The sequence below is a fragment of the Botryllus schlosseri genome, chromosome 3 (assembly GCF_051294905.1).
Source record: "Botryllus schlosseri isolate E-star chromosome 3, Bs_hap1, whole genome shotgun sequence".
NCBI classification, from domain to species: Eukaryota; Metazoa; Chordata; class Ascidiacea; order Stolidobranchia; family Styelidae; genus Botryllus; species Botryllus schlosseri.
The window spans coordinates 20,855,817-20,883,684 of record NC_137238.1 but is presented as its reverse complement, the minus strand read 5'-3'; the positions used below and the strand labels follow the sequence as shown (position 1 = coordinate 20,883,684).

General features: G+C 40.9%; 2 protein-coding genes across 2 annotated transcripts in view; one reads left to right on the top strand and one right to left on the bottom strand.

Moving 5' to 3' along the window:
- The window catches only part of LOC145436036 (uncharacterized), a 450,309-nt gene that overhangs the window by 293,891 nt on the left and 128,550 nt on the right, over window positions 1-27,868 (top strand). The window lies entirely within an intron of this gene.
- On the bottom strand, window positions 4,665-26,109 carry LOC145436020 (hemocyte protein-glutamine gamma-glutamyltransferase-like). The gene is made up of 14 exons (XM_080313306.1): window positions 25,359-26,109; window positions 24,387-24,602; window positions 17,520-19,080; window positions 15,587-15,763; window positions 14,525-14,730; window positions 13,692-13,898; window positions 12,121-12,361; window positions 11,322-11,460; window positions 10,204-10,399; window positions 8,119-8,257; window positions 7,338-7,625; window positions 6,128-6,294; window positions 5,925-6,064; window positions 4,665-5,450 (listed from the first exon to the last, which is right to left on the bottom strand). The coding sequence occupies exons 1-14, from the start codon at window positions 25,545-25,547 to the stop codon at window positions 5,309-5,311; spliced, it is 4,008 nt and encodes a 1,335-aa protein (XP_080169432.1). The 5' UTR covers window positions 25,548-26,109; the 3' UTR covers window positions 4,665-5,308.

Here is a 27,868-nt window from a genome sequence, read left to right as displayed (position 1 = left end):
GATTACTTATGTAGTCTGGTCGCAGTCACATGCATAGTCGTAACGAACTAGCTGACGGCGAAATACCCCCGTTGAACTGTCCATATCGATAATTATTTAATGTCCATTGCCAGTGAACTCCGGACTAATCCAATGAATTTCCATACTTTGACATTCAGAGCACCATCGGTAGAGTTTCTGCTCTTTGTTAAAAAAATATAACTCTGAATGTCAAAGTTGAGAAATTTAGCATCGGACGGGTAAACGGGGGGACCAATGGGTAGCTATTCTCATTAATATATACCCAAGGAACAGCTCTTGGTTTCAAATGGGTTCTTGGAAATTGACATATAGTCTTTAGGGATAGTGATGAATATAAGTTGAGCTTAACAAGGTGTGTTGAGTCAAAAAAGTATGGGAACCATCGGTTTACCATATTCCAAACTTGAGCATATCTATGTACAAATGCAGTGTACTCTTGAGATTGCGATTGCCCCACCTTACAGTCAAAAAACCAAAATGAAAAAGCCAGGGAAAATTGTCTTTGTAACCAGCTTTCATATGATACCCTACTCGCTTGAATATACTTATAAGGTTTTGCTCAATTCGCATTCTAAATTGTGTAACGCTTGACCGATTTCAGAACACCGAACAAGTTTCGCCTCAATTTAACCTTTATCACTACACCGCATGGCATTCAATACCACATTGGAATATAGACCAATATACTAGCTACTTAGAAAACCCAGTGCCAAATCTCAACTGTAATCCAACATTTGTTTACACCTTTTTGAATTTTACATTGACAAACCTGAAGGCTGCAGAGCTAAAATGAGCAGAAAATCGTCAATTTTTCAAAATGACATAACTTTTGACCACGGGGATCAATTTTCCTCAAATAAACTTTATTATGTTCGAAATTAACTCATCTATGCATGTACCAAATTTCAGAAGATTTGGGAATTAGGTGGTTCCAACTTTTGTTGTCCAGGTTGGGAATGGCCCACTTGTTAAAGGGGTAATATCGGTACCAAGTAGGGAAACCGTTTTACACTCTGCTCAATATCAACTTAGCAATCCTCGGGGCGCCGAATACATTGTCCGGTCTGACCTTGACCGTAAGGCGTAAGCTTATATTCCTTGCAAGTTCTCGTCGAAATAGCGGCAAAGCGACGCAAGATATTGATTTTCTGGGAAGATAATATCAATTTATTGCCCCAGTTGATACATCTGTAGACGTTTAAAACATCAATAGGTATTTCATCATTGTGGCATTATGTGACCCGAATCGTCGCTAGGTATTGCAAGGCGATCACTTCACTGAAATGCAGGGATGAATTAGCAATATGACGTCACATGACGTCACGAGGTTCACGTTCGCGTTCACACAGAACCTTTCAAAAAGGTTCGCGTTCACACGAACCCGAACCTTTCAGAGGTTCACACCATCCCTATCAGGAAGATGTCGAAGCGACAAGGAGTAGTCTATGGAATCTGACACCCACCTAGGCCTAGGCGATGTAAAGAGGAGGTATGTACGTACACTGAATGAAAGTAAAGAAGATAGTATAGAAAAAAGAAGCGACAAGAAATAGGGCGGCATGTCATGGGAAGCGTGATCGATAGGTCAGTCGTTGTCCGGTAATCTCGAGGATGGACTGTATTTATTTAGTAGTAATTGCTTGTATTTCGACTTGAATGTGGACATGCTCGTCGACTGTCGACTAGGGCTGGGCACAATGATTCGAGTACTCGAATCTGAATCGAGTATTAATTTTATTGATTCGAGTCGAGTAGTAAAAGACGATATTTTCGAGTACTGAAATTACAAGCTCCTCGCTATTGAAAGTTAATTTATGAACGAGAATTATAGTTTTGATGCTAGTTTCCAATGTGGAAGGCTTAAACACTGATTGGCTGCATTGAAGCATACGAAACATAGTACAAAGCTACAAAGCTTACGTGAAATAACACATTTTCGAAGTCATAATCATCCCATAACCTTGTCACGAAGTGCAATGAAATCGGTATGGTCGAAAAAATATCAAAGCATCTTTAATGTGGTGGATAACAGGCATTATATTCCTTGCTGTGGCATAAAAGGTACATATTTGAACTTCGACATATTACATTCTGTTATGACGTCATAATGTGTGATACTCGAATACTCGACTCGACTCGAAGCATAATACGTGATTCAGAATCGAATCACTCAGGTACTCGATTTTGCCCAGCCCTACTGTCGACTGGCAGAGGCAATATTCGGTTGCATCCAGTAACACGTTCCGGTGAAAGAATCCTACTTGTCTGGTCCGTGTTTAGATAGCTCAGCGAGCTGGTCAGGTTACATTAAAAATCGAAAACCGCCATCCGCTGCTCGTTTTATCACGTGGGGCTCGACCTACAGACTACGACAAAGTGGTGACATCAACCTTCATCTATGTAGGGTAGGCGTACCTGGTTCTGTTCTCGCCGGTTGCTGAAGCCTTTATCTGGGTTTCTCGTACCAAGCTTACCTCGTTCTCATGGCGGTGGTAAAAGACAACAGTTAAAGACCTGATGAATGACGCATATAATGAATCGCACTGTACGCTGTGTTTCTTGGCCCGATGAAAAAATCGAATGAAAAGAAAGGAAAATAGTCGAAGGGTGAATGACAGCCAAAAGATCAAGCTCGAACAAGCTGTTACATCGGGCACGAGCCCGAGATAGATGCCACATTAAAGACGTAACGTTCTTGGTCGTTTCATCATCCGAATATCCCTATCGATGGGTGTCTGATTTCAGAGACTACTCCAACTCCAAGTCGTTTCGACACCTCCTATCTTTTCATTGTATCGCAGTCTTGTGGCGTTTTATAGTGATGAATATTCTTAATAAACCGATATACTATACTGATACTTCGAATTTTACCTTCAACATCGCATTTAGGCTACATTGTGGGTTGTGTGTCCTAAGCGGGTGAAAATATAAATGCATATTATTATTACGACGAATACGCGAACAAATTTGAAGGTAATCGTTAGTATACTCTGTAATATGCTGGTCTATTTATGTATCATATGATTCGCAATTCCCATATAATCGCCGCATTACCAGGGAACGCAACGCTCCATCAAGTCGGAAAGGCCACAACATTCGACAGTCGCTTCTCGCGAGGGCGAGGACGTAGGTAGGGTTGCATTTGAAACAAAAATCAATTTAAAACAACCTTGTTTAAAACATGTTTTTATTGTTTTTTTTCAACCATGACTTCACGAATATTTAATTGTGGCGTCATCATGAATTGACAATGACAATTGAAAATATAGGGTTTGGCGGATTGCAGAGATGAGCGGATTCGGAATTTATATGTCCTAATCCAATCCAAATCCGAAACTTTAATTCCTAATCCAGAACATTTGCATATTCAAATCCGTGTCCAATCCTAATCCGATTCTAACTTGAAATTTAGTGAAAATGCTAATTTATGCATAGGAGGAATTGAAAATATTTCTTTCATAACCAACAGACTTACCATAGGGCTGCACCTCTAATGTTCATCGGTGTACCATAAGTGATCTGCATGAAGTTTTTCGTCATTCGCCACACGACATTTCAATCTCCCAGAAAATCGGTAGTTCCAATCCAAATCCTAATCCGTTCAGAAAAAAAATTTCTAATCCTAATCCAATCCAAATCCGACAAAATTGAAATATTACCGATTTTTTCAAATCCGAATCGTAATCCATGCTCAATGCTCATCTCTGGCGGATTGGTGTACTGCGCACATACCCTCTGGACGTCGTATCATCAATTGCAATCATTGCTGATCCTTGTGCGCGACCCGGACTGGATTCAGACTATTTAAAGAAGACTTTCGTCCGATGCGCGCGGCCTTTTTAATCTGACGATCGACTGACGCTGTACCACAAACGCTGTTTATTTTATCTGATGTTTTATCCGTAGTCTGATGATGTTTTCTGTAGTACAATAAAGTGCAGGTCAACGTGTTCGCCGACTCTCTGTTGCGGAGCCTCTAGCGAGCCATAAAGGTATTTAGCTCGTTTGACGAAATATATGTACTATTGCTGTTGATGTTGAACCGACTATTTTGATGGTTCCAATCATCCCATATCGATATACGACGGCTATAGCGGGTGGTTATTTGTCCGTAGGCTCATACAACATGAATATTGGAAAGTATTTACACAAAATTATTGCATAATTTTACATCTTTAAAAAACTAAATTTTGTTTTTTTAAGAGGCCTTTCTATAAAACATTGTTTGAAACATGTTTGAAACAAAGTGTTTTATAACACCGTTTGTTTTAAATGCAACCCTAGCCGTAGGCCTACCTCCAGCATATGAAAACGCACGATATAGTCAAGTCACAAGCCACAACTATTGGCATCGTTGCGTTGCAACAAGCCTCCTGAGACAAATCGACGTATTATATTCAGCACGGATTTACCCTGATACAACACTCGTCAAAAGCAATTTTAAAACTGTTAAAGTTTCAGAATGAGGTCTGAATGCTTTTACACAGCACCCACATATATTGTCTGCGGCAAATGGCTCTCGACTCTAAGCATGCCTGTCTGAGGAGCCTAAAGGCTAGCTCACGTGAGCCCCGAAAACGGTCAGGCAAATCTGGTAAACTGTGACACTCGTTAGCTCACGATGCAACGAATAAATCCATACATTGTTTATATGTAATATTGTATATTTCATTTTCAATATATTTATAGAAACAATATAAGAGTCACAGTAACTATATAATGGATCCAACTTTCAAAAGGAACTGAGCTCATTGCCTGCGCTCATGTCATCAGTACCGATGGATACCGCGGCAAAAGAAGCAGTTATTCATCAAATGTAGATTACATGCTTTCGTGGCCCAAAATAACGGTCACAGATTTCTTCGTGAACGATTCTTATTACCACGCATCCATAACATAAATTTCTACACCAAATATTTTATAATGTCGCATTTGATTACGGACATATTGATATAATTGCAATGCACAGTGTTTATACTATGACCTATGAGTAGGCTATAGTCGGGAGGACCACAGTCTGCTATTACTCCTTAAATCATGAACAGAAACTTTGCAAGTAAGTTGTAGCGTTGGCAAACTCTAAAATTTCGGATTCTAAAAATTCTAAGGTTTGACACTACCATGAAGTTACAATATTACACCGTAAAGAGACTTTTATCATATTGACACCAATATAGATCGTTCAGGTATTTGTGCAGTGCCTACACAGTGTAATTTTATTTTGTTACTCTCGATCATTTGAGAACCGCAGTTATCGTGTATCCGCATTTTTTTCTGAACAGACAAATCACGTGATGTCAATTTGCTGAATCCCCGTTATATTGCGCAGAAGATCCGACGATACGGACACCCGCACGGCGTGCTTTCCAGGCCGTTGGCAACGAAACATGGTTTCAGATCTAAAGACTTGCCACGGACCGACAGACACCCTGTGAAACAATTGATAGAACAATATTACCTGGCGGTATAAATATAAATTGAATAATTGAAGAGACATCGCTGTCACATTATGACATCATACGAATGGGACCCAGATAAACGTATACGGGTAACGAGCTGCTTCCAAAGCCGATATCAAGCTACTGTCGTGCTAGTGATAATATCTGCACTTTGAAAATTGTACCTAATCAAGGTAACATTCATTATTCCATTATGTCATTAGGCCTATAGCATATGGACACGGACGTATCATATCAGAACTAGAATGAATGATCTATCTCTATCACTATTATTTACGCGACTGGAATCATTGTAACATCAACTCAAAAATCCTAGAGTGAAATCGGGCCTTCTATAAGTCGGCATCTCGGTAATCATGAATAAGCAATTTCAGCATATTGTAAATGACCATAGATCTCGAAACTCCATGGATACTAAACACTATAAACTACCACAACTCTCACCTAGGCTCTGGTAAAACATCAAGCGGCAAGAGACCGCTAGAGTTATACGACACCTTCGCTTCCCGTAGTTTGTACGGATACGGATTTCGCAGTTTAGTGAGTACAGTCACTTCCCCTCCTACCTTAAATTCGCCGTGCAGCTGAACGAGAATATAACCGTGACCATTCTAGTTTTCATCCATGATCACACGAGATTTATGTACTTGGATTTCAGCCGACGGATACCCGACGCCTACTAGATGAGTGGCTATCAGGTTCTGCGTTTCCACGTTTTCTCTTATCGTTCCGAAGGCAGTCAGTTGGATATGGGCGTCGTGCGATAACTTGTGAATGAACGGTGCCAAGTTGATCTTCACCGGTATATCGACGACTGCAACATACGATTTACAGTCAAATAGTCAACTGTACATGGCGTCAATATTGCTATCTCAACAACGACTATGTTTGGTTTGAGACCCCATGCACAATGACTCGATTACAAGTCACGTCAATACAAAAATTTACTCGAGTCTAGTCGAGTCATTTCACGCATTCGAAAGAATGACTCGAGTCAAGTCAAGTCACCGAAAATCGTGATTCGAGTCATTCCACCACTGCTGCTGACACTATACATAGTTGAAATATACATTCATCGTGATACAAGAGCTATTTTACTCATCAAACTGATGCTAATTTATCTTGAAACCACATTTCATACTTTTCAAATGTCAAAGTGTATATATAATGTCAGTAGTATTGCCCGAAAAATTGATAGGTAGAGCCGAAACTACGTTTCGGGATCACTCAAGTAGGTTCCGCCTACTTGCACTACTTAGGTTATGGTTACTACGCCTGGACTACATACATTTTTACTTAACTTGGAAATCGCTACTAGGGTTACAATATTTAGGGGTACGAAAGGGAGGACACTTTTTAAAACCCACAAAATCTAGATTATCGGTTCAGAAAATTGCTGATTCTAAATGAATTACGGGAAATCTTGTCTTTAGTAAATATAATTAAAAAATGTCATTTCCAAAGTCTTTCAAAGTCCTACTCCCGCCAGAGCAATCCACATGGCAGAATTCACGTCAATTATGGCTATTTCCAGTTGTACCTGTCCATTAGCCTGGCTGTCAAAACTAAAAAAGGCGGACAATCCTCCTAAAGGATGACATATGGTAACCCTACATAATAGGTGATCACCATATTACTAGACTATCAAGAACAGCCAACGATGGCTACTTTGGCCGCCTATTGTAGGCAAAGTCCACTTGTAGGCAAAGTCCACTCCCAAAAAGTGGGAGCTAGGGCCATTGGGTACTGACTTATTGTGATCATATATATTATGAAAAATACCGCGATTCTGAATGTGTTTACGAGGTTAAATTGACGTACCAATAATCACCCGCAGTGTATAACGAACTGACTTACTCTCGTTGGGTAACACCTCAGCCAGAATGGTCTCCCGATTCAATTTCGCTAGCGGCGACCCGTCTTCAGACAGCATCACGCTCTCGATGTTCACAGTCACGTGACTTGCTGCACTCAAAGAGCTGGTAAGGCTCGTGATAACTTCCATCTCCGTGCCGAGATTGATCACGGGAGGATTCGTGGATAAGGTCATGGTTAATCTTTTCGTCGTGGGGATTTCTTCGTAGAAGCCTTGCGACCCGTAGTGTAGGTAAGCGGCGTGGTACGCGAGCTTGTGTTCTTCGCTTCCTGGATGAAAAGAATATCGTTTTCACTCTTGATTTCATGTTTGTTGACGAATATAGATTATGTGGCGATGTACGATACGCATTATGTACACTGTACAGTACAGGGTTGAGTTTGCGTCACGTTTACGATTGAAATTGGCTTGACAAGCGCGAGAAATAACCCGTGTATCTCGGTATATAGCTATAGATTCGGAGATTGCACCTATTTCTAGTTTGTGTCAGTTGCAAATAGCCTACACATCTTGCAATTTTTAAACTAATCAACTACGGCTAACAGCTAAAAGTACGCGAAATTCACGTTCAAGTCTATTTTCAAAACTAATTACTTGAGAATATTTCAGATATTCATTTATACTTGCTTTTGAAGTAGCTTTGACAAGTCTTGGAATCGCTATATTCACACGGAACCGCGAATATAAGGCTGGGAACCACAAACTTAGGATCTAGCTGATCAATAATGAGATGGACGAGGGACAATCATAAACACATTTTACCGTGTGGAAATTTGTAAAGCTTCGTTACGTCTTGCAGTTCGGAGTTGGCGGCAGACTTACAGACGATTGAGGATCCGACAGAATTCGGTTCCACACCGACTACTCGCATGTTCCCGTCTCGCGCCACTAGCCACGTTTTCTGCAAAGGCGAAACTTTTGTATATGGGTACGCCCCGCCATTACTATAATCTTGTTATAAATTTACAGAGCGCCGAATATAACAATATATCATCCCTAGGGCGTTGTATACACTACACAGCAAAGGCGATCAAAACGCAAGACCAAACCCATTGATACTTAGAGTTAGACCAGCGGTTCTCAACCGGGGGGGCATTTGGAATGTTCAAATGTGCCGTGAAGTAACGAGGTATTGCAAGACTAAGACCAATTATTTTGTTAGATTTGCCCGTTGGATGTGGGATTTATGTTTTTAAATCCCGGTGACGGATGAGACGGTTCGTGATTGCACTGCCTTTTCTGGCACCATTAATAAATTTCCTGATACTTATTGGACGGGGACTATAGCCAGAGGTGGTCAGTAACGAAGTACTTCTACTTTTTCGAAGTACTCAAGTCGTTTTCCTCTACTTCTGGTACTTACTCAAGTAGATCTGATTTTCGCAACTTCTACTTCGTAATATTTTGTGATCTACTTACTTACTTTTCGCTATTTTCAGTTTGTCAAGTAGAAGTAGTTTAATCCTCCAATAAGAAAGATAAACTGAGGAATTTATGAGCTGTTTTCACGGAGTAGCAACATTTAATTTTCATAAAAGTCAAGTAAAGCCCAGAAATTTTTTTGCGCTTCGCGCACAGTAGTTGTGGAGTGACAAATATGTTTCTGCAAAAGTATTGGTGAATATAATTTAGGTACCGAATATTTCATCACAGTAAATATGGCCCACCATAACGCTTGAAACTACCGTTTCGCAATCTGGCAATTACCTATCATATCGTTATCTAGCAGCCCGTGACGTATGCCAATCTGAACAAACGGAGTCTGGCTTTTTTGAAGGTTACACCTGTTTTAACAGACCACCCTTGAAACTTTCTTTTTTGAATCGTGGTATTTGTATTTCTCATTCAATTCCGAGAATCATACTTCGAGTTTTAATTACTTTCAGTTCTTTTGTCTGCAGAACATAGCTGTTGGAGTATAAAATCAAGTGCAGTAATGCCTCTACTTTCCGAAAATAAAGCTACACTATAGTAATTTTACGATCCACCATATTTTTTATTAACGTAGTTAATAAAACGTTGTCAGTCCACGCAAACGAATTACGACCGTTTTCAAAACTGCTTACTTACTTGAGTAGATTTAAAGTCAGTCAATTCTACTTCTACTTGAAGTAGTTTGAGATTGCTTATGAAATAAGTACTTCTACTCGTACTTGAGTAGATTTTTGCAACACTACTTCTACTTCTACTTGAGTAGCTTTCTTGACTACTTTGACCACCTCTGACTATAGCCCCATATAAACTCTCCCAACCAGGCCTAGCGCACACAACCTTAGTTGCTCAGCGCCAAGCCAAGCCGACCCCATACTCACCAACCTACTAGAACCTCATAGCTACGACGTAAAATTAGTCAAGAGGTAACGAAAAACAGCGCGTGAAAACCTGGTTACATGGTCGAGACAAAATTGACTGCGCGTTATTTCGCTGCTCTTCGAATATATAGAGACATTCGTAATACAGTGCGATTTTGTGAAGGCACTGGTGCTCTGTCTACACTCTACAATGATATTACCACTTGCGGAATAAAACGACAATGCCTCTGAAATAATACAGGTTTGAATATATATTCAGTACGAATCGCCCACTAACGTTGCATGTCGAAATTCCGCGCTAAGACATTGTTTTAAAGATACGCGTTTCCTCCCAAACACATATATTATGGTCTACATTACCAATCAAAGTTAAACTTTGCACATGGAAATTAAAATAAATGCGATTATTGTCATGCCATCTTTTTATTCCGTTACAAACGCTGAAACATCATGAGGTAGGCCCAGCGCAGGGAATGGCACAACGACAAAAAGGTCGACAACTGTTAAACCGTAACACGAATGATTGTTAATATACCTTTTCGGCGTTGAGAGCTGCAAAATGATTGTCCGTGCCTTCGCACGACGATATTTGTCCCTTCTTGATGGCATACGATGGTATCGGGCCGTAATTATCGCAGCCGTTAGTTGGCGGTAGAACTGCTTGCCAGCCACCGAATCCGGGCGGTAGATCAACACGACTCATCCACACTCCGCACCAGCTGAATGAAGGCCTGGAATCGTAATTTCCAGAAATTAGTTTCCAAAGGTATTTCTAAGAATGTTATATCCGGTTTCTATATATAAATAATTGAAAAACTCGATATATAATGCACGGCGGATAAGTTTCCGTAACACATTTGAGACATAGCGAGAGAGAGAGATAGATACGATATTCATTTACGCCTGTACCATCAAGATGCGATACGACCGTATGGTCGCCTAGTCTGCACCCCCGTTTTCCCCCATGCTATCCGTTGATGTTGAGCGCCTCGCAGGATAGCTGCGGATACCAGTTTTCGAGTTTTTGGTCTGACCCGGCCGGGGTCCGAAACCCCGACATACCGACCAAGAAGCCGGACGCATCACCATTACACGGCCTCGCTCGGCAAAGCATCCAAACAACAGCATTACGCCAAGTGCATAATGTCACGTCACAATCGTGTTGACGTCATATAGCGATTCTACAAGAAATTCGCGAGATCACATATCTTCTTCGTCTTTCGTACAATGCTTGTCGCATATCAATAGATGAACTGAGTTCAATTAGAAATGGGCCCTCAATTGCCACCAAGTATCATATCGCGACAGCTCTTTAAAAATTCAAAATTGGCCAAGAGCGGGGATGATACATTGTCAAGCGGATTTCGATTCTGAAGTACCGTGGTTTGATATTGCTCTACGTAGGTAGGCGGGATGCACTCATTATATCCGATCTATAACATCAGTAACGGTTTTTAGCAATATAGGCCATGATATCATTTTCTGTCATGAAATGAGGCCAATCACATATGTGTTTTTACTACAAGTACTCCAAAATGCCTGAAATCACTATGTGATGGTTTAGAAGGCGTATGATGTAAGAAAATCCTTCGTCACTTGGTTTCAAAATGAATGTAGCAATGTTATATTATCACGTTATCTGTATCGGCATACCATAGTTTGTCGGTGTTGAGATGATCCAGTGATTGGCCGTCTTCACTCAGGTGGGCGTTCACCACCATAGGCACGTCGGTACGCGATGCATAGTTGAAACAAGTAGTTGATCTTGACGGTAACCCGATACACCGAAACACTATAATATTATGCGGACATCAATATGGTTGGTTCAATCTCTACAATAACATCCCAGATTAGTGACGCACATCGCAGGAAGATTGTTTGTTTGTGGCATTCATGGTGTTTGTCGACTACAATGGTCATTTACACCAGGCCTATATTTCTTATTTTTTGATTCCGAAGCTGCCGACTTGTAGCACGGCCAACTTCTAGGCTTTCTCAGTATTTAAGTAAGAAAGTATTTCAGGGATTGTTTTGCCAATAGAACAAGCTGTAAATAATTAAGTGGAAGTACAAATAGTCTATAATGATACCCAATTGAGTACGCAGTGCAAGTTGGCAAAGCCTATACTCCAGAAATGACAAAAAGTATTTCGTTACTGACCAACTCTTCTTGCACTTCCGTAACTGCATTCAGTGGAAGCACAAATTGCTACTGATGTGATTCCAGGCACTAAATTCCTATGCAAACTACCACTTCTGTCTTTGTAACACAGCAGTTGAAACCTTGCTGAGCCTTACCAGGAATTTCAAGTAAGTTCCTACAAGCATTAGAAGTACAAGACTGCGAAGATTAAGCTTGTTTGCAATCATATGCATCGGATCTTAACTTCATTAATCGACTGTACAGCTCATAAAGGCGATACATCACATGGATATGACATATCATACTTACTTGACACTATTAATCCGGTTAGGCTTTTGTTGCCCGTTGGCAATTTCAGGACATCTGTTTCCAAATATCGACTGAATATCGTGGATGCAGATTGGTTTTCGTCACTCCGACTGCCACCCGTATGCCGCGAGAGCGTAGTAACCAATGCCTTTGCTACTGATGCAGGGTCGCCCATTTTTGTCAGTGTCATGTTACATCTGTTTAGCATCTTGAGGCATCCAGTCAATACTCCAGGCTCGTACTGAAAGACAGTAAGTAAGTATTCCTACATTTTCTGAGTACTCATTAGGTCCTGCCTACTTGCTACCTACTCACTCAACAGGTTTGATTTTTTGATTACATCCACTTATACAGCAACAGTCTTTTAGGAAATACTACTTACGTTTTCTATCTGACTGAGACACTTTATGAGTGATATTTGTCACACAAATCGCTTTAAATACAGGGCTCGCGACTATAGCACCTCAAACCCCTCAATTGGAGGGGAGCAAAACTATTTCCAATATAGATCAACATTAAGTTGAGTATTTTGAGGCACATTTGTTTAACTGGATAATATTCATTCCGCTTCGCGAGCTTCAACGTCACCGGATTTTCATCATCTTAATATGAGTCCCGTACCCCAATAAAATAAAACTAAATATAGTCTGCATAAATTAGTCCAATCAGTGCCTTAGTGAAAAGAGTGTGTGTTCACACCCAAAGGGCCGAAAAGGGTGGTACATGAAAACCGAACCTAACTCAGAATTATATTTCGGTCATAAATCCTACGTGCCTATAGGCGCGTACCTTCTTATACGTTCCCACGTGTATGCATAATTTGGATTGAAATGTTGTTCCCGATCTAGACCGCGGTATAAGTCTGGTTTCGTGTGCCGCGGGTGTATATTCACACCCGTATATCAGGTGTGGCACACGGGTGGAAATACACACTCTTTTCGCTAAGAGTTCGCAATTATCAGATAACGGTATATTCCTAAAGTCGCTTGAGGCCGTTAGAATGCTTTAGTCCACGGTGTACACCAGTGGTTCCCAACGTGGGCGATATCGCCCCCCAGGGGGCGATTTGGCGATCTAGGGGGGCGAAAATTACGAAGGGGGCGATAGGGGGGCGAAAATGGACGAAGGGGGCGACGGGGGGCGAAAATAGCGAAGGGGGCGTTAGGGGGGCGATGACGCGTCAAAACGGCTGACCTTTTTTTTTTTTTTTTTTTTTTTAGTCATCCACCTAGCCATTCGGAGAGAAAAAACGTTATTTTCAGCTCTGAGCAGAGAAAGATGACCTTTTTTTTTTTTTTTTTTTTTAGTCAACCCGCCGGTGATTACAGCCTGTATGCCCAATTATCGGTGCACAAAATTTGGGGGGCGATGATCGATGTTGACCTTGAAAAGGGGGCGATGGGTCGAAAAAGGTTGGGAACCACTGGTGTACACTGTACAATATATCGTATAACTGTACACGCGCACAACCTGCGGGAGTGGGATTATCAAAAATATAAATTTTGGTATGCACAATGTATATCCCAGTCGTTCATTGTTAAAAACAAAACTTAAGAAGATGTGATTCGAACCTGTCCGTAGACCCAAGGTAGGGTTATCGGATTCGAAGAATTACCGGAACAGATACAGCCGCAATCTGACAGCACGTATTCCGTGCGGTCGGACTGACTGCTCATAAAGACGGCGTCGTCGATATTCCAGGGGTTGAACAGCAGCAAGATGCAGCGGTCGTTGTCGTTGCTGCTCTGCCACCGCGTTCGGAGACCTTGCTTTTCGACCTGAGAAGAAAGGACGATAGGAGGCATTAACTAGATGTGGTCAAAGTATATACGCCCTACTGTACCTAAACAGGTGTAGATGCAACGCTGTAATTTAGTGTCAGTTTATTAAGAATTTTCATCATTACAATATACCACAAGACTGCGATGCAATGAAAAGATAGGGAGGTGTCGAAACGACTTGGAGTAGTCTGTGAAATCATACACCCACCTGGGCCTAGTCGATGTAAAGAGGAGACAAGCACCCTGAATGAAGAGCAAAATAAGATAATACAAAAGTACAGGCGACAAAATGAGGTGGCATGTGACAAACCGCGAGATCGACATGTCAGGTCGTCGTCTTGGGGTCGGTAATCGTGAGGGAGGACTATAGTATTCATTCCGTAGAAATTGCTTGTATTTCGACTTGAATATGGACACTGGACGTGTATCCCACCATATATGGTGTGACTATTTAACCAACTTGGGCGGACGAAAACTACCACCATTTCAATTTAGGTTGAGCAACACATTCATTTATGAAGGTAGGATTGCTCAAAGTTGATAGGATCCGACTTCATATGTTGTTTACCATAAATATATCACATATATGCCCTGAATTTAAATCTCTCTTGTGATTAGCATACCTGAAAGTTGATTCGATACGTTCCAACTGCGGCAGTGAAAGGCGATGTTACAGCTACTTTGAGTATCTTCGTGTCATCGCTGTGAAGGCTGTGAGCGAGCCACTGTCCTCCAGGTATTTTCCCGTATTTCCCGGAAGAAGTGCCGTTACGTTGTACGGGTACGAAGATATGAGTGCCGTTGCTGACTCGAGGAGATTCGCTGGTAGCTAAATAGTTTAGTTTGACATGTTACCACTTGCCTGGATTATACAATAGTTATCGTGTCCGCGAAATTGTCATCGAAAGATTTATACAAGGTTGCGATTTTGGCAAACAGACTGAGGTAATATTTGATTATAATTTACACAGATACGGATTGCAATATTAGTTGGATTTGGTAAGATCTGAGTCCGCGAGGACACAGCTACTAAATATTATCATATTACATATCGTTATTCATCAAATACCATGGGTGGTCAAAGTAGCTATTGTTCATACTCAAGAAGAGGTAAATGTAGCGACTTCAAAGTAATTTAAAAAAGTGTGTATATTCTAGGACTAATTTTATCCAAAAAACTAAAAACTGTGAAGTAGAATGGAAGTAGAGTAATCAAAACCAAACACTTGTTAAAGTAGTGCAACTCGGCGAAACCTATGAGTATCAGTGACCGTGATACAAGGGATATTTGGACCAGTTGTTTTGGCAATTTCAGTCAAAAGGTAATGAAAACATATCCCAAACTTATTGCCTACTTGAGAAAAAGTACCTAAAAGTGAGCGGCATTGCTCAAAAAAGTAGTAGGAATGGAAGTGGTGCAAACTGCAAAATCATAACCCCTCAAATAAGTATTCCAAGTAGGCAAGACCTGAATACCACGAAAAAGTGGAGGTAGGCTATATTTCGATACTGGCCACTTCATGGTGGTAAAAATACTTATTAATGGTGATAGAATCATCTTTAAAATGCATGATACAGAGTTTTACAATCAATTTACTGAGAAGTATATATTCAACGGTACTTCTCGACAAAATCATTCTCTCTTAAAACACAGCATCCAAATCCTAGACTGAAAAATAACTCACCAAAGGTGAGTTCAAGCATTATATGATGGCTGTCGTCGAGTTCTTCGCTCAGCGTTAAGGAAATCTCGAACTGCTGCCCTCTTCTGACAATTAGCGACCGGCTCGAAAATTGGGAGGCTCGGTGCGCTTCACGATTTTGTGATGTCATCAGTTCCACGCCAGCGATTCGCGGGCCGTCTGCAAACGAAGATTAGTTGAGCCCGAGGAAATAGTATAGCGGCTGTCAGTAATTTATCGAAGGTCATTATCTGGTTATAATATCCGAGATCGAGCGTATAATAAAGTGGAATATGAGTGTAGTGGGGGTAGATGCAGCGGCGGTCAAAGTAATCAGCGTTGCTACGCAAGTAGATGTGTCGACGTATATATCTGATAAATTACAAGTAGAAGTAGCGAAACTACTTCAAGTGAATGTGCAAAATGACCGTTATTAGAAGTACGGTACTCAAGTAACTAGTTTCGGAAATTAGATTCGACCAGGAACGGCAGACTTTAAGCAGTAAATCCGTCGTGCTTACTTTTGTAAATTGTAAGAAGCATCTTTGCGACTAATTCAAAATGACTAATGAGTAATACCGCTATAAACAAACTTATTCGGAGTACTCAAGCAGGTTTTGTCGACATGTAAAAGTTGCTGAAGCTGTTCTGTTTTTACACTGCTTCCACTTCTACCTCACAATTGTTTTGGCCAAACTACTTACTTTTTCACTTTGGAATGTGTAAAGTAAGAAATAGTTTGGGAGAGAGAGAGAGAGAGAGAGAAATATTTATTGATTTGTCCAACCGTCAAGAAAATAACATTGGCGGATGAAATAATAACAAGAAACTTAGCGGCGTAGGAATAGTGGCGGCCACAGCTGCAACCCTTAACTCATCCGCTCAAGATTGATGCGGAACAATCAAAGGCCATAAATTCTGCAATTGGCAAACACTTGTTGGATAATCCCGCCCGTGCGAAAAATTATCGAGACGACAGATTTCGCATACTCGGAAAGGGTCGCTCGCACTTTCATTTGTGTGCCTTGGAGTCGACTTTTATCAAAATACACCAGCCAAGGTTGTGCCAACAAAAAGAGTTTGTGTATCCTCTACAAATAGTACATTGAACGCTCTCGTATTCGATATTTCGTGCTGGTGACGTCATATTTTGTGTTACGATTGTTGATATACGGCAGTGGTCGGGAACCTATGGCTCGCGAGCCATATATGGCTCTTTTGGGCGTAAGATATGGCTCTTTGCGAAATTTATATTTTTATGCTCAATTTATCGATATTGCAGCAACTTGTTGTTAAATCTTCAGCACGACCAGTATAAATATTCTTGTGGCTGTATAAACATGTATTCAAGAGGTTAATATAGCGGCGTATTCAGGGTTAGGGGCTCGGACCCCCTTTCAAAATCCTCAAATTTAAGTTGCTGTTGCGCCGGCGACCAATATCACTCATGAATTAGATGTACACGCCACGAAATGTTGGATTGCTCGATATGTTGGTTGACGAAAGAGACTAGGAGACATGGCGGCGCCTATATTACAGTGCAGTTTTGAAATACGCTCTGTCTTCCCCCTTTACGGCGAGAAATGAACTGCCGTGGAAGTGAAATTCACAATTATAAGTTCAAATTACAAACAGCGCCATAGCTATCCACGTTTTTTTATTGATAACGTAGCTTAAAGTCGCTGTGAAAATGTAGGCGTGTGGCGCAACGTTATGTTACCGCCGAATACTATGAGAATTGAGAAGTCGAATCGGAATCAGTGCGTCAATTATATTCGATTAATATCATATATTATAAGTAGTTTTGACATTTCTTGGAAATCGCTGGTTATACTAGTAATTCAGTAGAAATTTACGTCCCTACTTTTATTTCTGATGGAACACCAACAGTCACTAATTTCTAATTTGCCAGGGTCTGCTCTAAGCACCGACTCACCGTGCTGGTACATTGACGTATCTTCGCCTATCGTCTGCGTTATCCCGTCTAGAAACGACATGGCGTCCGGAAAGATTTCAATGTTCTCGGCCGGTACTTTCACAAAGCTATCATTCGCGCCGACGTCTCTCGGGAATTTGAGGTACACCTCGTGACGTAACGGATGCGTTCTGTCACGGGCATCGCTGTCGAAGTAGTGCTTTGTGGGTTGCTGAACACTTTCATCCAACGGCAGGTCGGGATTTTCGCTGAAGTCAAGTTTAATCGATTCCAACCGGCTTGGAGATTGCGGGAATAAATGATAAGACACCGATTGTCCGTTAAAAGACGGTTGTCGTTTCGTCAGAGACTTGGGCGCCGCAAACACGGAGCCTGAAAAATCGGCAGTTGTAATCTCAGGCGCAATTTCGTCGCATTCTTCTGCTTCGGATCTACGGTCGTTCGGGATTAAATCGTGCTCATCTCCAGGCTTTATGACGTCACTTTGACACGTCGTCGCGTCGTCCGAGAATTCAGTTCCGTCGAAATCGTCCAGTTCTATCTGTGTGTCGGCGGTTTTCACACTGCTTTCGCTACTGTTTTGATGTTGGTGGTAATGTGAGTGAGGTATAGTGGAGAGATCGGATATATCATCGGAAGAGTCTATGAATTGTGGTATCATGATAGCTTGACCGTCGGATTTGGAATTATTGTTATCATCGACGCCTGATAGATGCGGGTAATCATCGTCAATAGTCTGATTCGCGAATATGGCTGCCATTTCGTCAGCAGCGCTAGTGGTTGTGCTTTCTTCGTTTTGTCTCGGTGCTAATAGATGCTGCATTACGACCGATTCGGTTAACACGTCCTGTTCGTTGTTGACGTCATAATGAAAGCCGTTCAGGTAGGTGTTGTCGGGCGAAGGGGTGGCCGGTATTGGTTCGAACGACTGTGTCATCTCAGGCGGTGGCGGTGGTAAACTGTCTAGGTCGAAATCGTCGTAATTTGCGTCTTTGCTCGTAGATTTACTGTCTGCCTCGCTTACAATGTCAGATGCATCCTTGTCTGTATTTTGTCTGGGTGAAAATAGTCCTGGTGGTGGAACAGGCGGGTCTCTTGACGTGTCACCGCGCCACGCCGTCGGTGGCTTTACAGATTTGAATGGTGAGTGTTTTCTTTTGCTGTAAACCACGCTGGTGCGAACCGGGCTCATGTTATCCGGCGGAGACGGGCTGCGTCTTCCTCTATTCGAACGACGCCCTCGAGACGATCGTTTTACCGGAGATGACCTAAACTCCGAATCCGAGGACCTCTCGTCGTTCGATTTAGCCGACGTCCGCCGTCTGTTGAGGCTGTTGTAAGCGTACTGTCCGAAAGTTAACTTGTCCATGGACTTGTGTCGTTTGATGGCGCGGAACGTGCTGCTACTGCTACTGCTTGTCCCGTCAGATTCCGCTACAGAATGGGAACGGTGGATGCCGCTATTCAGCGTACCGAGAGGATCGCCGTATTTTGACATTCGGTCCATGTGCTTCTTGTAGCAATCCCAGCAAAACAGCATTCTGCCTTCTTTGTCTTCGTCCTGAATGTATGATGTATGGTCATTGGTCATGGTCATATAACTCCGAAGGAATACACTATATTGTGACTTGAAAGCGTTGCTAAACTTTACGTGCAGGGAGGTCTTGAGTTGAAATTCGACTCGAAATGTTCGAGTTAACTTCTGCAAATATTTGGGTCTGAATCGTACAGAATTTGTGATCGTCTTTTTGGTTCGAATCGGGCTCAAATAAGGCTACAATCAACAATTCCAGTTCGGATCATGTTTGAGTTATAACTAGGGTTGCAATTAAAACAAATAGTTGTTTAAAACACGTTGTTAAAAACATGTTTTAAACAAAGGCCTATAATTTTTTTAAATTGTATAATTATGCCGTAATTGTATAAATACTTTCCAAATAATGTTGTATGAGCCTCCGAACGACGATCACCACCACCCGATATAGTCTATACGTATACGATATGGGATGGTTGGAGCCCTCGAAATAATCGGTTCAATAGCTATAGCACGTAGATGTAGATCTTTGGTTCGGAATGAATGTTCTGATGATGATGACCGCCGAGCGTAAAAATGCTGCCAGACGATGTAGTGCTGGTCCGTATTTGAGAGGGGTTGAAAGCCTATTTCGTCAAAGGAGCTATATTTACCCTATATTATCAATTGTGAATACCAATCCATCATGACGTCACCATTGAATATGCGTGACGTCATGACTTAAAAATAATAATAAAAAGCATGTTTTAAACAAGGGCATTGTTTTAAACATGTTTGTTCCAAATTGATTTTTGTTTTAATCACAACCCCGGTTATAACATGTCTTATTCGGACCCAAATACTGTGCTTGTGGGTTTGCGAAATCAAATCTCTCTCTCTCTCTCTATATATATATATATAGATTGTAACTCGTACAAGGTCTGGAACTGTTTTCAGCACCAATTGTTGGATTCTGGGTATCATAAAATGAACTACCCTACTAAATACCGAATGCATAGGTGCAAAATCTCGTTAATCCATCAATTAAATGGTGCCAGAGAAATCACACCACATCCACACCCAAATGGCCGAAAAGGTGGTACACGAAAACAGAACTCAACTCACAATTATATAGCGGTCATAAATCCTTCGTGCCTACGTCCATATACATTCCTAAGAGCATGCATAATTTGGATTAAAATGTTGTTCTCGATTTATACCGCGGTATAAGTCTGAGGTAGGTTCCGGTTTCGAGTGTCACGGGTGTATATTCACACCCATATATCAGTGGTGGTCAGTGATGAGCATCGGAGTGGAGTCGGAGTGGATTCGGAGCGGAGTTTTGCCGATTTTGTGACAGTCGGAGCGGAGTCGGACTTTACTACAGATATTTTTGCGGAGAATTTCGGAGTATTGTAACTTTTGTCTCCGATATCTTTGGATAGCTCTGACCAGAATACACTATTGATTATGATTTCAAACCAAAACATAGACAGTTGACACCTTGTAAAGTTGTAATATGACGGGTAACATGCAAAAATGATTGCCAAGTGCATAAAAATCAGCTATCTGCACTGCAATTGGGGACTGGAGAGTAAACAATACTATGAGGCCAACCATATTATCACATGTACCATGCTGTACCATGTGTAGCATATACCATGCTTACCACTGTTTCGGATACTTAACGAGATTCACCGGAGTATCTCGGAGTCTGGGATTGAGCTCTTCGGAGTCGGAGGGAGTTTTCCTCAGACACCAAAGTTGTCGGAGGGATTCGGAGTCTCGAAAAGCACCAGACATGGGATAATCGCGATTAGTAATCGTAATCGATTACGACGATTACAGCATTTTCAAGTAATCGTAATCGCAATCGATTACATTCGAAAAAAATCCAAAGTAATCGTAATCGTAATCGACTACTTCACATATCTAATCGATTTCTTTGTGAGAGAGCGATTACTTTTTATTTGTACAATGAATATGACATAACCGAACATTCGTGAACAAGGAAGAAATATTACACCAGGTTGTTGATAGAGCAACCGGTTGATTTTCAAACGCCACTGCTTATTATTACGTCAGAAGTATTAGCTTTGCTCGCCTTTGCGTAAGAAGTATCCACACGTAGTAAATATATATTCGATGTACATTGTTGTGTGATTGTTAGAGCAGTGTAAGCCATACTGTATATCAGGTTATCAATACACACCAGACGCCACTACTTCGCCGCAAGATAATAATCCAATCACCACTCTGCCTAGTTTCAAATAATAACTTATGTATTGCTATTTGGTTATGCTTAGTTAAACTAGGGTTACCATACGTCCTCTTTTAAGAGGATTAGTCCTCTTTTTTGACTTTTTTGAAAGTGTCCGCGGAGGACGCCCTTTTGTCCTCTTTTTTGAGATTTTGTCCTCTTTTTTGAAAATTTAGGTAACATTTAGAGCAAAATGCGAGTGATATGCCGTAAATTAGCACAGAAGTGACGCTCCGGCGGGTCACCGATTTTTGAGAATTCTTCTCCGGTTTTGCTAGTCTTAAATTTCTGAAAAAGTGTCCTCTTTTTAGATTTCCAAAATATGGTAAGCCTAAGTTAAACGCAGTTTGACCGTTGCTGCTTGGCGAGCAGCAGGCCTATCTATGTAGTATACGTATGTATTGTACGCACACCGGACAAAGATTTGAAATTTTTTACTCGTCAAATAAAACATTACGATGGTTAAAATCAACAGCTGCTGTTATATATCATAACCGAGACATTCTTTGCCGTTTCTCTTAACGGGAGCTTGCAGTATCTGTATAAAGGGGAAGGTAGAATTTTAAGTTCACTTTATTTTATTCTCATATGACTCTACTTGAAACGGGCGCCAATCATTATTTCACAATTCTTCACTCGACATTTATACCTGTCGCCATAGCCATCCGGTTATACACCATGCTAGCATGGGTTGTAGGTACAATCAGGACCAAAACAGCAATTCGTCCTCCACTCCAAACGTTGGTATTGGTAGGGTTGTAACCAAGTCACAATGTCAATCTCACTTTTATAGTTTTGACTCGAGTCAAGTCAAGTCATTTTCAATTCATCCCTGAGTCAAGTCCGAGTCCAAGTCAGCTAGCATAGGGTCGAGTCCAAGTCGTTATGTTCACATATCAGTTTTCAGGTCTATCCGGTTTAACCTAATTTTTCCAACTCTGCTCGAGTGATATAGAATCGCTCGTATTCATAATATAGTAATCTTCATCAGTTTTCACAGTTTACGGCCCTATTTCCAAGTATCAGAACTGATAGACGAAATTCAAATGATGTGGTAACTTCACTATTCTTCGAAGTTACATATGGAATGTCTGTCTTGGCCGTTCTAGTCTCGAGTCATATGACTTGGTTCGAGTCACGCAAAATGAATCGAGTACATGTCGAGTCAATACAAAATTTGACTCGAAACGAGTCAATTGACGGATTTAAAAATATGACTTGAGTCAAGTCTAGTCACCGAAAAATCGCGATTCGAGTCGAACTCGAGTCATTACAACCCTGGGTATTGGGGCCTCATAGGGTGTAGTTTTCAAGTTGATGACTTAATTTCGTCAATAATATTGGTAATTACATTATATTGCTATTCATTCAGATTTACCCGTAGAGCTGGGGCACCTAATTCATAACTATAGCCTCTGGTATGTTGTTATAATTACTTTATTGTATGTTGCTAATTCGTGACCTCCCGTCTTTTATATAATCAAAAGATACTGTAGTCGCCCTAACGTAGCAGATTAAAAAAAACTTTCGTGAGACGCACACACGAATTCTTATGTATTCACTCCTCTGTGGGCGGCATTTGCATTGTTGGGGCTCAGATTGGAAGGACCGGACTATTCGTCACGCCCACAGAACGCGGCTACTGACACCGAAATGCCTATTCCTATAAATTATGCATGCTTTTTTTCTTGAGCGGGAGAGGTATGCATTTCAAAATCAAGCTATTTAGAGACATTAAATCCCGAAGCTCGAAGAAAATTTTCAAGCTAATAAACTCTCTTAAAAATACTCTATAATAATTTATGTTGATTCACGAAATACTTTTGAGTCCCCTTGGAGCTCGCTTCCGGTCCTATTGGGAAGTTTGGGGTGTTGCAGTTACGGACCTGGCAAGAATGCAAATCGTTAGGTGCGACAAATAGTCCTGCATAGAGTTGGGCAATGGGTACATTATGACGTAACAAGCAAATGACGTATGATATATAAAGATAGTTGTTATATCATTAGACCTTTTCATCGCAAGCCTTATATTGTCTTCCAATGTGTCTTCTGAAATTAGTTCTTCAAGTAATCGTGAGTAATCGTGATTACATTTGAAATGTAATCGTAATCGTAATCGCGGGATTCACAAGTAATCGTAATCGCAATCGATTACATTCATGAAGTAATCACCCCATGTCTGAAAAGCACTATCCGCTCATCACTGGTGGTGGTAATACACACTATTTTCTCTAATACTGTTGAACCGAGTGTCTGCGTCAACTCAGAGCGCAGTAAGTGCATTCCATCGGCGCAGGACAGTTATTTATTGGGAAATGTTACACTGCACCTGATTTGACCAACATTCAAGATAATATTGACAGTCGATCGAATGGAATCTGTACAAATACACTGGTATTCATTTCAAACCGCTGGTACAGCTATCTGTTATAACAATAGGCTTCCGTTGAGATAGCAATCAGGATGCTCAAGAATGGAGAAATATATATGAAGCGATAAATATCGATACGTGGCTAACTGGCTATCCACTACTGTAGTATATACATTACACACACTCGCACCTACATGGGAAACATTGACCAAGTTTATCAACAGGAAATGTGAGGACGAATTGCCTACTAAAGGTTACCAGGGATCAAAGATCTCTTGCTGACTTAATATTGATGATTAGTAAGTCCAATACATCATATGATAGCGGATTAGAAAATAAGTTGTGAAAGGCAGTGATAGCTTACGGATCATTTATTGTTTTGCCGTATTCGAATTTGATCAGACCAAGCTTATGACCACGACTATCAATGCTCTATGAATGGATATCTTTATAATCTGAAGTTGACCAGCTCAAGAAATGCAGATATTTAGATTTTCGACAATACTCAAAATGGTCGCAATGAAGCGATTCGACCCTTTATGGGACATATGGGGACATGGACCCACCAAGCGCAATACCCGAGGCAATTATTTGTAACCGTAACTTTGAATTGTGGCTAAATTATTGTGCAGAAGTGTTGACTGAACGATACGCTTCCAACATGATCGAATAGAACAGCAATCTTATGTGGGAAAAACCTTACGGAACGCAAACTATCCTCACCTTGATTTTGGGATGCTCCGAAAACCTCTTCTTCCACGCCGGCGGCATGGATTTCATGCTCGTACCTTTGCATATTCTCGCTCCTCGATGCAGAGGGGAACAGCACCCGCCCTCGGAACCTCGATCAACGCCCTTCATCAACACGGCTAAGTGACGCTTGCAAACTGAATCGGATTCCTTGAGATTGCCCCTTCTCAACCACTGGGGCTCTGTCACCTGTGCATATGAAGAGACACACTTCATAAATACGTCCTCACTGTCGGACATTCAGTTCATTTCATCACAAACGAACAAATGTAGTGGAATTCTCCCAAGTACCACAGAAGAATGCCTCAAATGCCTCTCAACCACATACTCGATGGTAATAACATTTGGCATATGCTAGCATAGCAGTGTGCCTGGTGCAAATTGAATTAATCAATCTCTTTGAAATTATGTCCACGGCGTAGTAGCAAGAGTCACGATGAAGCCGGGTTTAAATGGAAAGAATTTAAGTAAGGATTAAGAGTAAACAATGATACGTGACGCGTATTGTTTATACGACGCATACGGAACGTATGGCTAATAACTGGCGACGCGAGAACTATAATACGCTAAGCGACAACCCATAAGTCACTACGTCGTCGGATCCTAAAGATTTGTTACGATGCCGTGAATACTCGGTGGTGTCGAGTGTTAAATACATCGATATTAATTAGTTTATATGTGTATTGTACGGAGTGAGTAATGGTCGTGGAGGTATAGCTCGATAGTTTATGACTTTAACACAGCAGCATGTAGGTGGAAATATAGGAATGAAGTTACTCAGTAATAACCTCAAGTCACGACCCATTCAATTTCGTTCAACCTCTACCAATACCGATGAAACGGCCATAGTGATATTGATAATGACCAAGCTCGTTTAGTTGATTAACAGCAATCACAATCAGTAACCTGTAATCAAAAATACCGACTTCCAAGTCGTCTGCTCACCTGAGTGTAGAATTCATCTCCTTTTATGACTGGTAAGTCCCGGTATTTGTTGTTCAGCAACGTGTTCAACTTAGCCGCCGTAGTCCCGCCGAGATCTAAAGACGAAGTCGAAATACTGCGCAGAGACTGCCTCCTTTCACGGTCGCATATAGCGCAGTGCTGATCTAAAATTTTGCTACTGCTCGACATGTTTACACCTGGAACGTATAACGCTACACGCTTGATTGAGAACGAAAAGATCTTGATTAACTCACAAATATAATGAGCGTGCGGGCATAAGATATTACGGAAATATGTGCGGTTCAAATAACAAATTATAAAATTTATATAGGAATGTGATTTTGTATGCTGATTGAACTTAATGGAAATTCATAAATTCTAGCATATACTAGTACGAAATAACTAGAACGGATAATATGATGAACGAATGAACCTTAAGCATATTGTCCACTGACTTTTCTAAAGTTCTCCTCGCGATTTTAGGCTAGAACTCATGGATTTACCAACTCCAACCATAGGCCCATCTAGCAAACACTATATCAGCAACAATGTGACGATTCCGCTTTGATCCTTATTTTTACATTACGGTTAACGCTTTATTTGTACTGCGATCTATCTATGAATTTGAATATAGATGCACTCATTATTCCAATTTTCATTCATTTGCCACATACAGAGTGAAAACACATGAAACATGATATGCTGTCGACTGAATCCTGAATATTCTGTGTATTACATTCATATTTCTATTGTTTCCAAATCAAGGCATCCACTAGCATCGACCGCATGAAAATACTAATACGCAAGACATTCGTGCCAAGGGATTGGTATTCCATAAATCCCCCGGGATTAGTCTGCGCATGTTAATTATACATTCGCATGTTGTTAGTCGCGTACAACTCCGCTACAAGGAGCAATTAACCCTTGGCATTGGTCTGATAAATACAAATTGCGGTTTCCCTACCATAATAGGTCAGATTATGCTTTTTACGCATGCGGATAAGCCTCCAATACAATTCTAACAGATAGAAGATCTCTGCGGACAATTATGTGTGCAACTCGGGTACACCATATAAGCCGAAAGTTTAAAATGTTTGGGCATTGGCCTATTTCGGTTACGTTTTATCTGATTTCGGGTTCGGAATGTCTTTCTATACGTTTGAAGTAACTGCTACATGAGTGTATGCCGAAGATCAATGTGAAATTATAACCATAGAGCACTGACTAAACATTCGCTTAGTACACTGACTCATTCGAAAGGTCTAGCTAAGTATCTTCACTTAGATCGGTGGTTCGTTAAGCCTTCTGGGAGAGATGATGCATTCTTGAACACGAAATGAGTATAATATTTGCTGAAACTTCGATATCTTCAACAACGGCAATAATCATAATTTTATTTGTATATTTAACGTCATTTTCGCGTCATTTATCATCCATATATGATCTACACCAGGGGTCGGGAATCTTTTTTGGACGAAGAGCCATATTGATCCCATATTTTCAAATGTAACTCCCAAGGAGCCACGAATGTCAATCAACTGTAACGTCACAATTAAAAATTTGTGACGTATTAGTAGCACTAATACATGAAATTCGTATAGTGTGCGACGTATTTTATCTGCTCACATGCGTCAGTGGAGCCCAACATGGTCACTACAGCAGTACATACATTGAAACCTTCAATGATTTAGGTATTCTCTATCGATGTTTATGGATGACTAGATTTTGAACATTTTCACTCCCAAAATCCAGCAATTTTCAAATTTATTGTTCAAAAATAAAGCGCGAAAGGAAAGGTTATGCGCAGGTAAGGCACAGACGTGCCATGCCTCGCATGTGATAGCGCAACTCATCGTAAATAATTTGGAATTTATAGTCACTGATAATATTCGAATTTTATTGTTGCACTGATGCTGAATATCTAAATACTGATCGACTTCTTCAGTATTCGGCTTACAAAACGTTGCGTTACACACCTACATTTTAACGTCGATACTAGAAAACTACTTAGCAATTATAGCCATGGTGTTGTTTTTAATTTGAATTTCTAATTGTGAATGTGAATGTCATTGCCAAGGCAGTTCATTTCTCGACGTGGTTCAGGAAGAACATGTGTATATGAATACTTCATTACCATACAAACGTCCCCATGTTTTCTATTCTCTTTCATCAATCAAGGTATCATGCAATCCTAAATTTCAAGGCGCGCGATGTCGGGTGGATCGAATTTACGAGTGATGCTAGTCGCCGGCGCGACAGCAACTTAACAATCCGATGATTTTGAAAAAGAGGACACGAGACCCTAACCCCGAATACCCCACTGCCCTGACCTCTCAAAGACATGTTTAGGCTGCCACGAGAATTCTTATTCTGAACGGAATGAAAGACTACTAACAAGTTGCTGCAATGTTGATAAGTTTATTACAAAATTAACAATTTGTTTTAAAGAGTCGCATCTTATACTTAAAAGAGCCATATATGCCTCGTGAGCAATACGTTCCCGACCACTG

Bases quoted from the DNA above. Each gene is read 5' to 3' on its own strand.
- LOC145436020 (XM_080313306.1), bottom strand. From the start codon at position 25,547: ATGTCGAGCAGTAGCAAAATTTTAGATCAGCACTGCGCTATATGCGAC. The intron at 13,899-14,524 runs GTATGCTAATCA...CTTTCTTCTCAG, and splicing joins CGTATCGAATCAACTTTCAG to GTCGAAAAGCAAGGTCTCCG. The intron at 5,451-5,924 runs GTGAGAGTTGTG...ATTGTTTCACAG, and splicing joins GATGTTTTACCAGAGCCTAG to GGTGTCTGTCGGTCCGTGGC.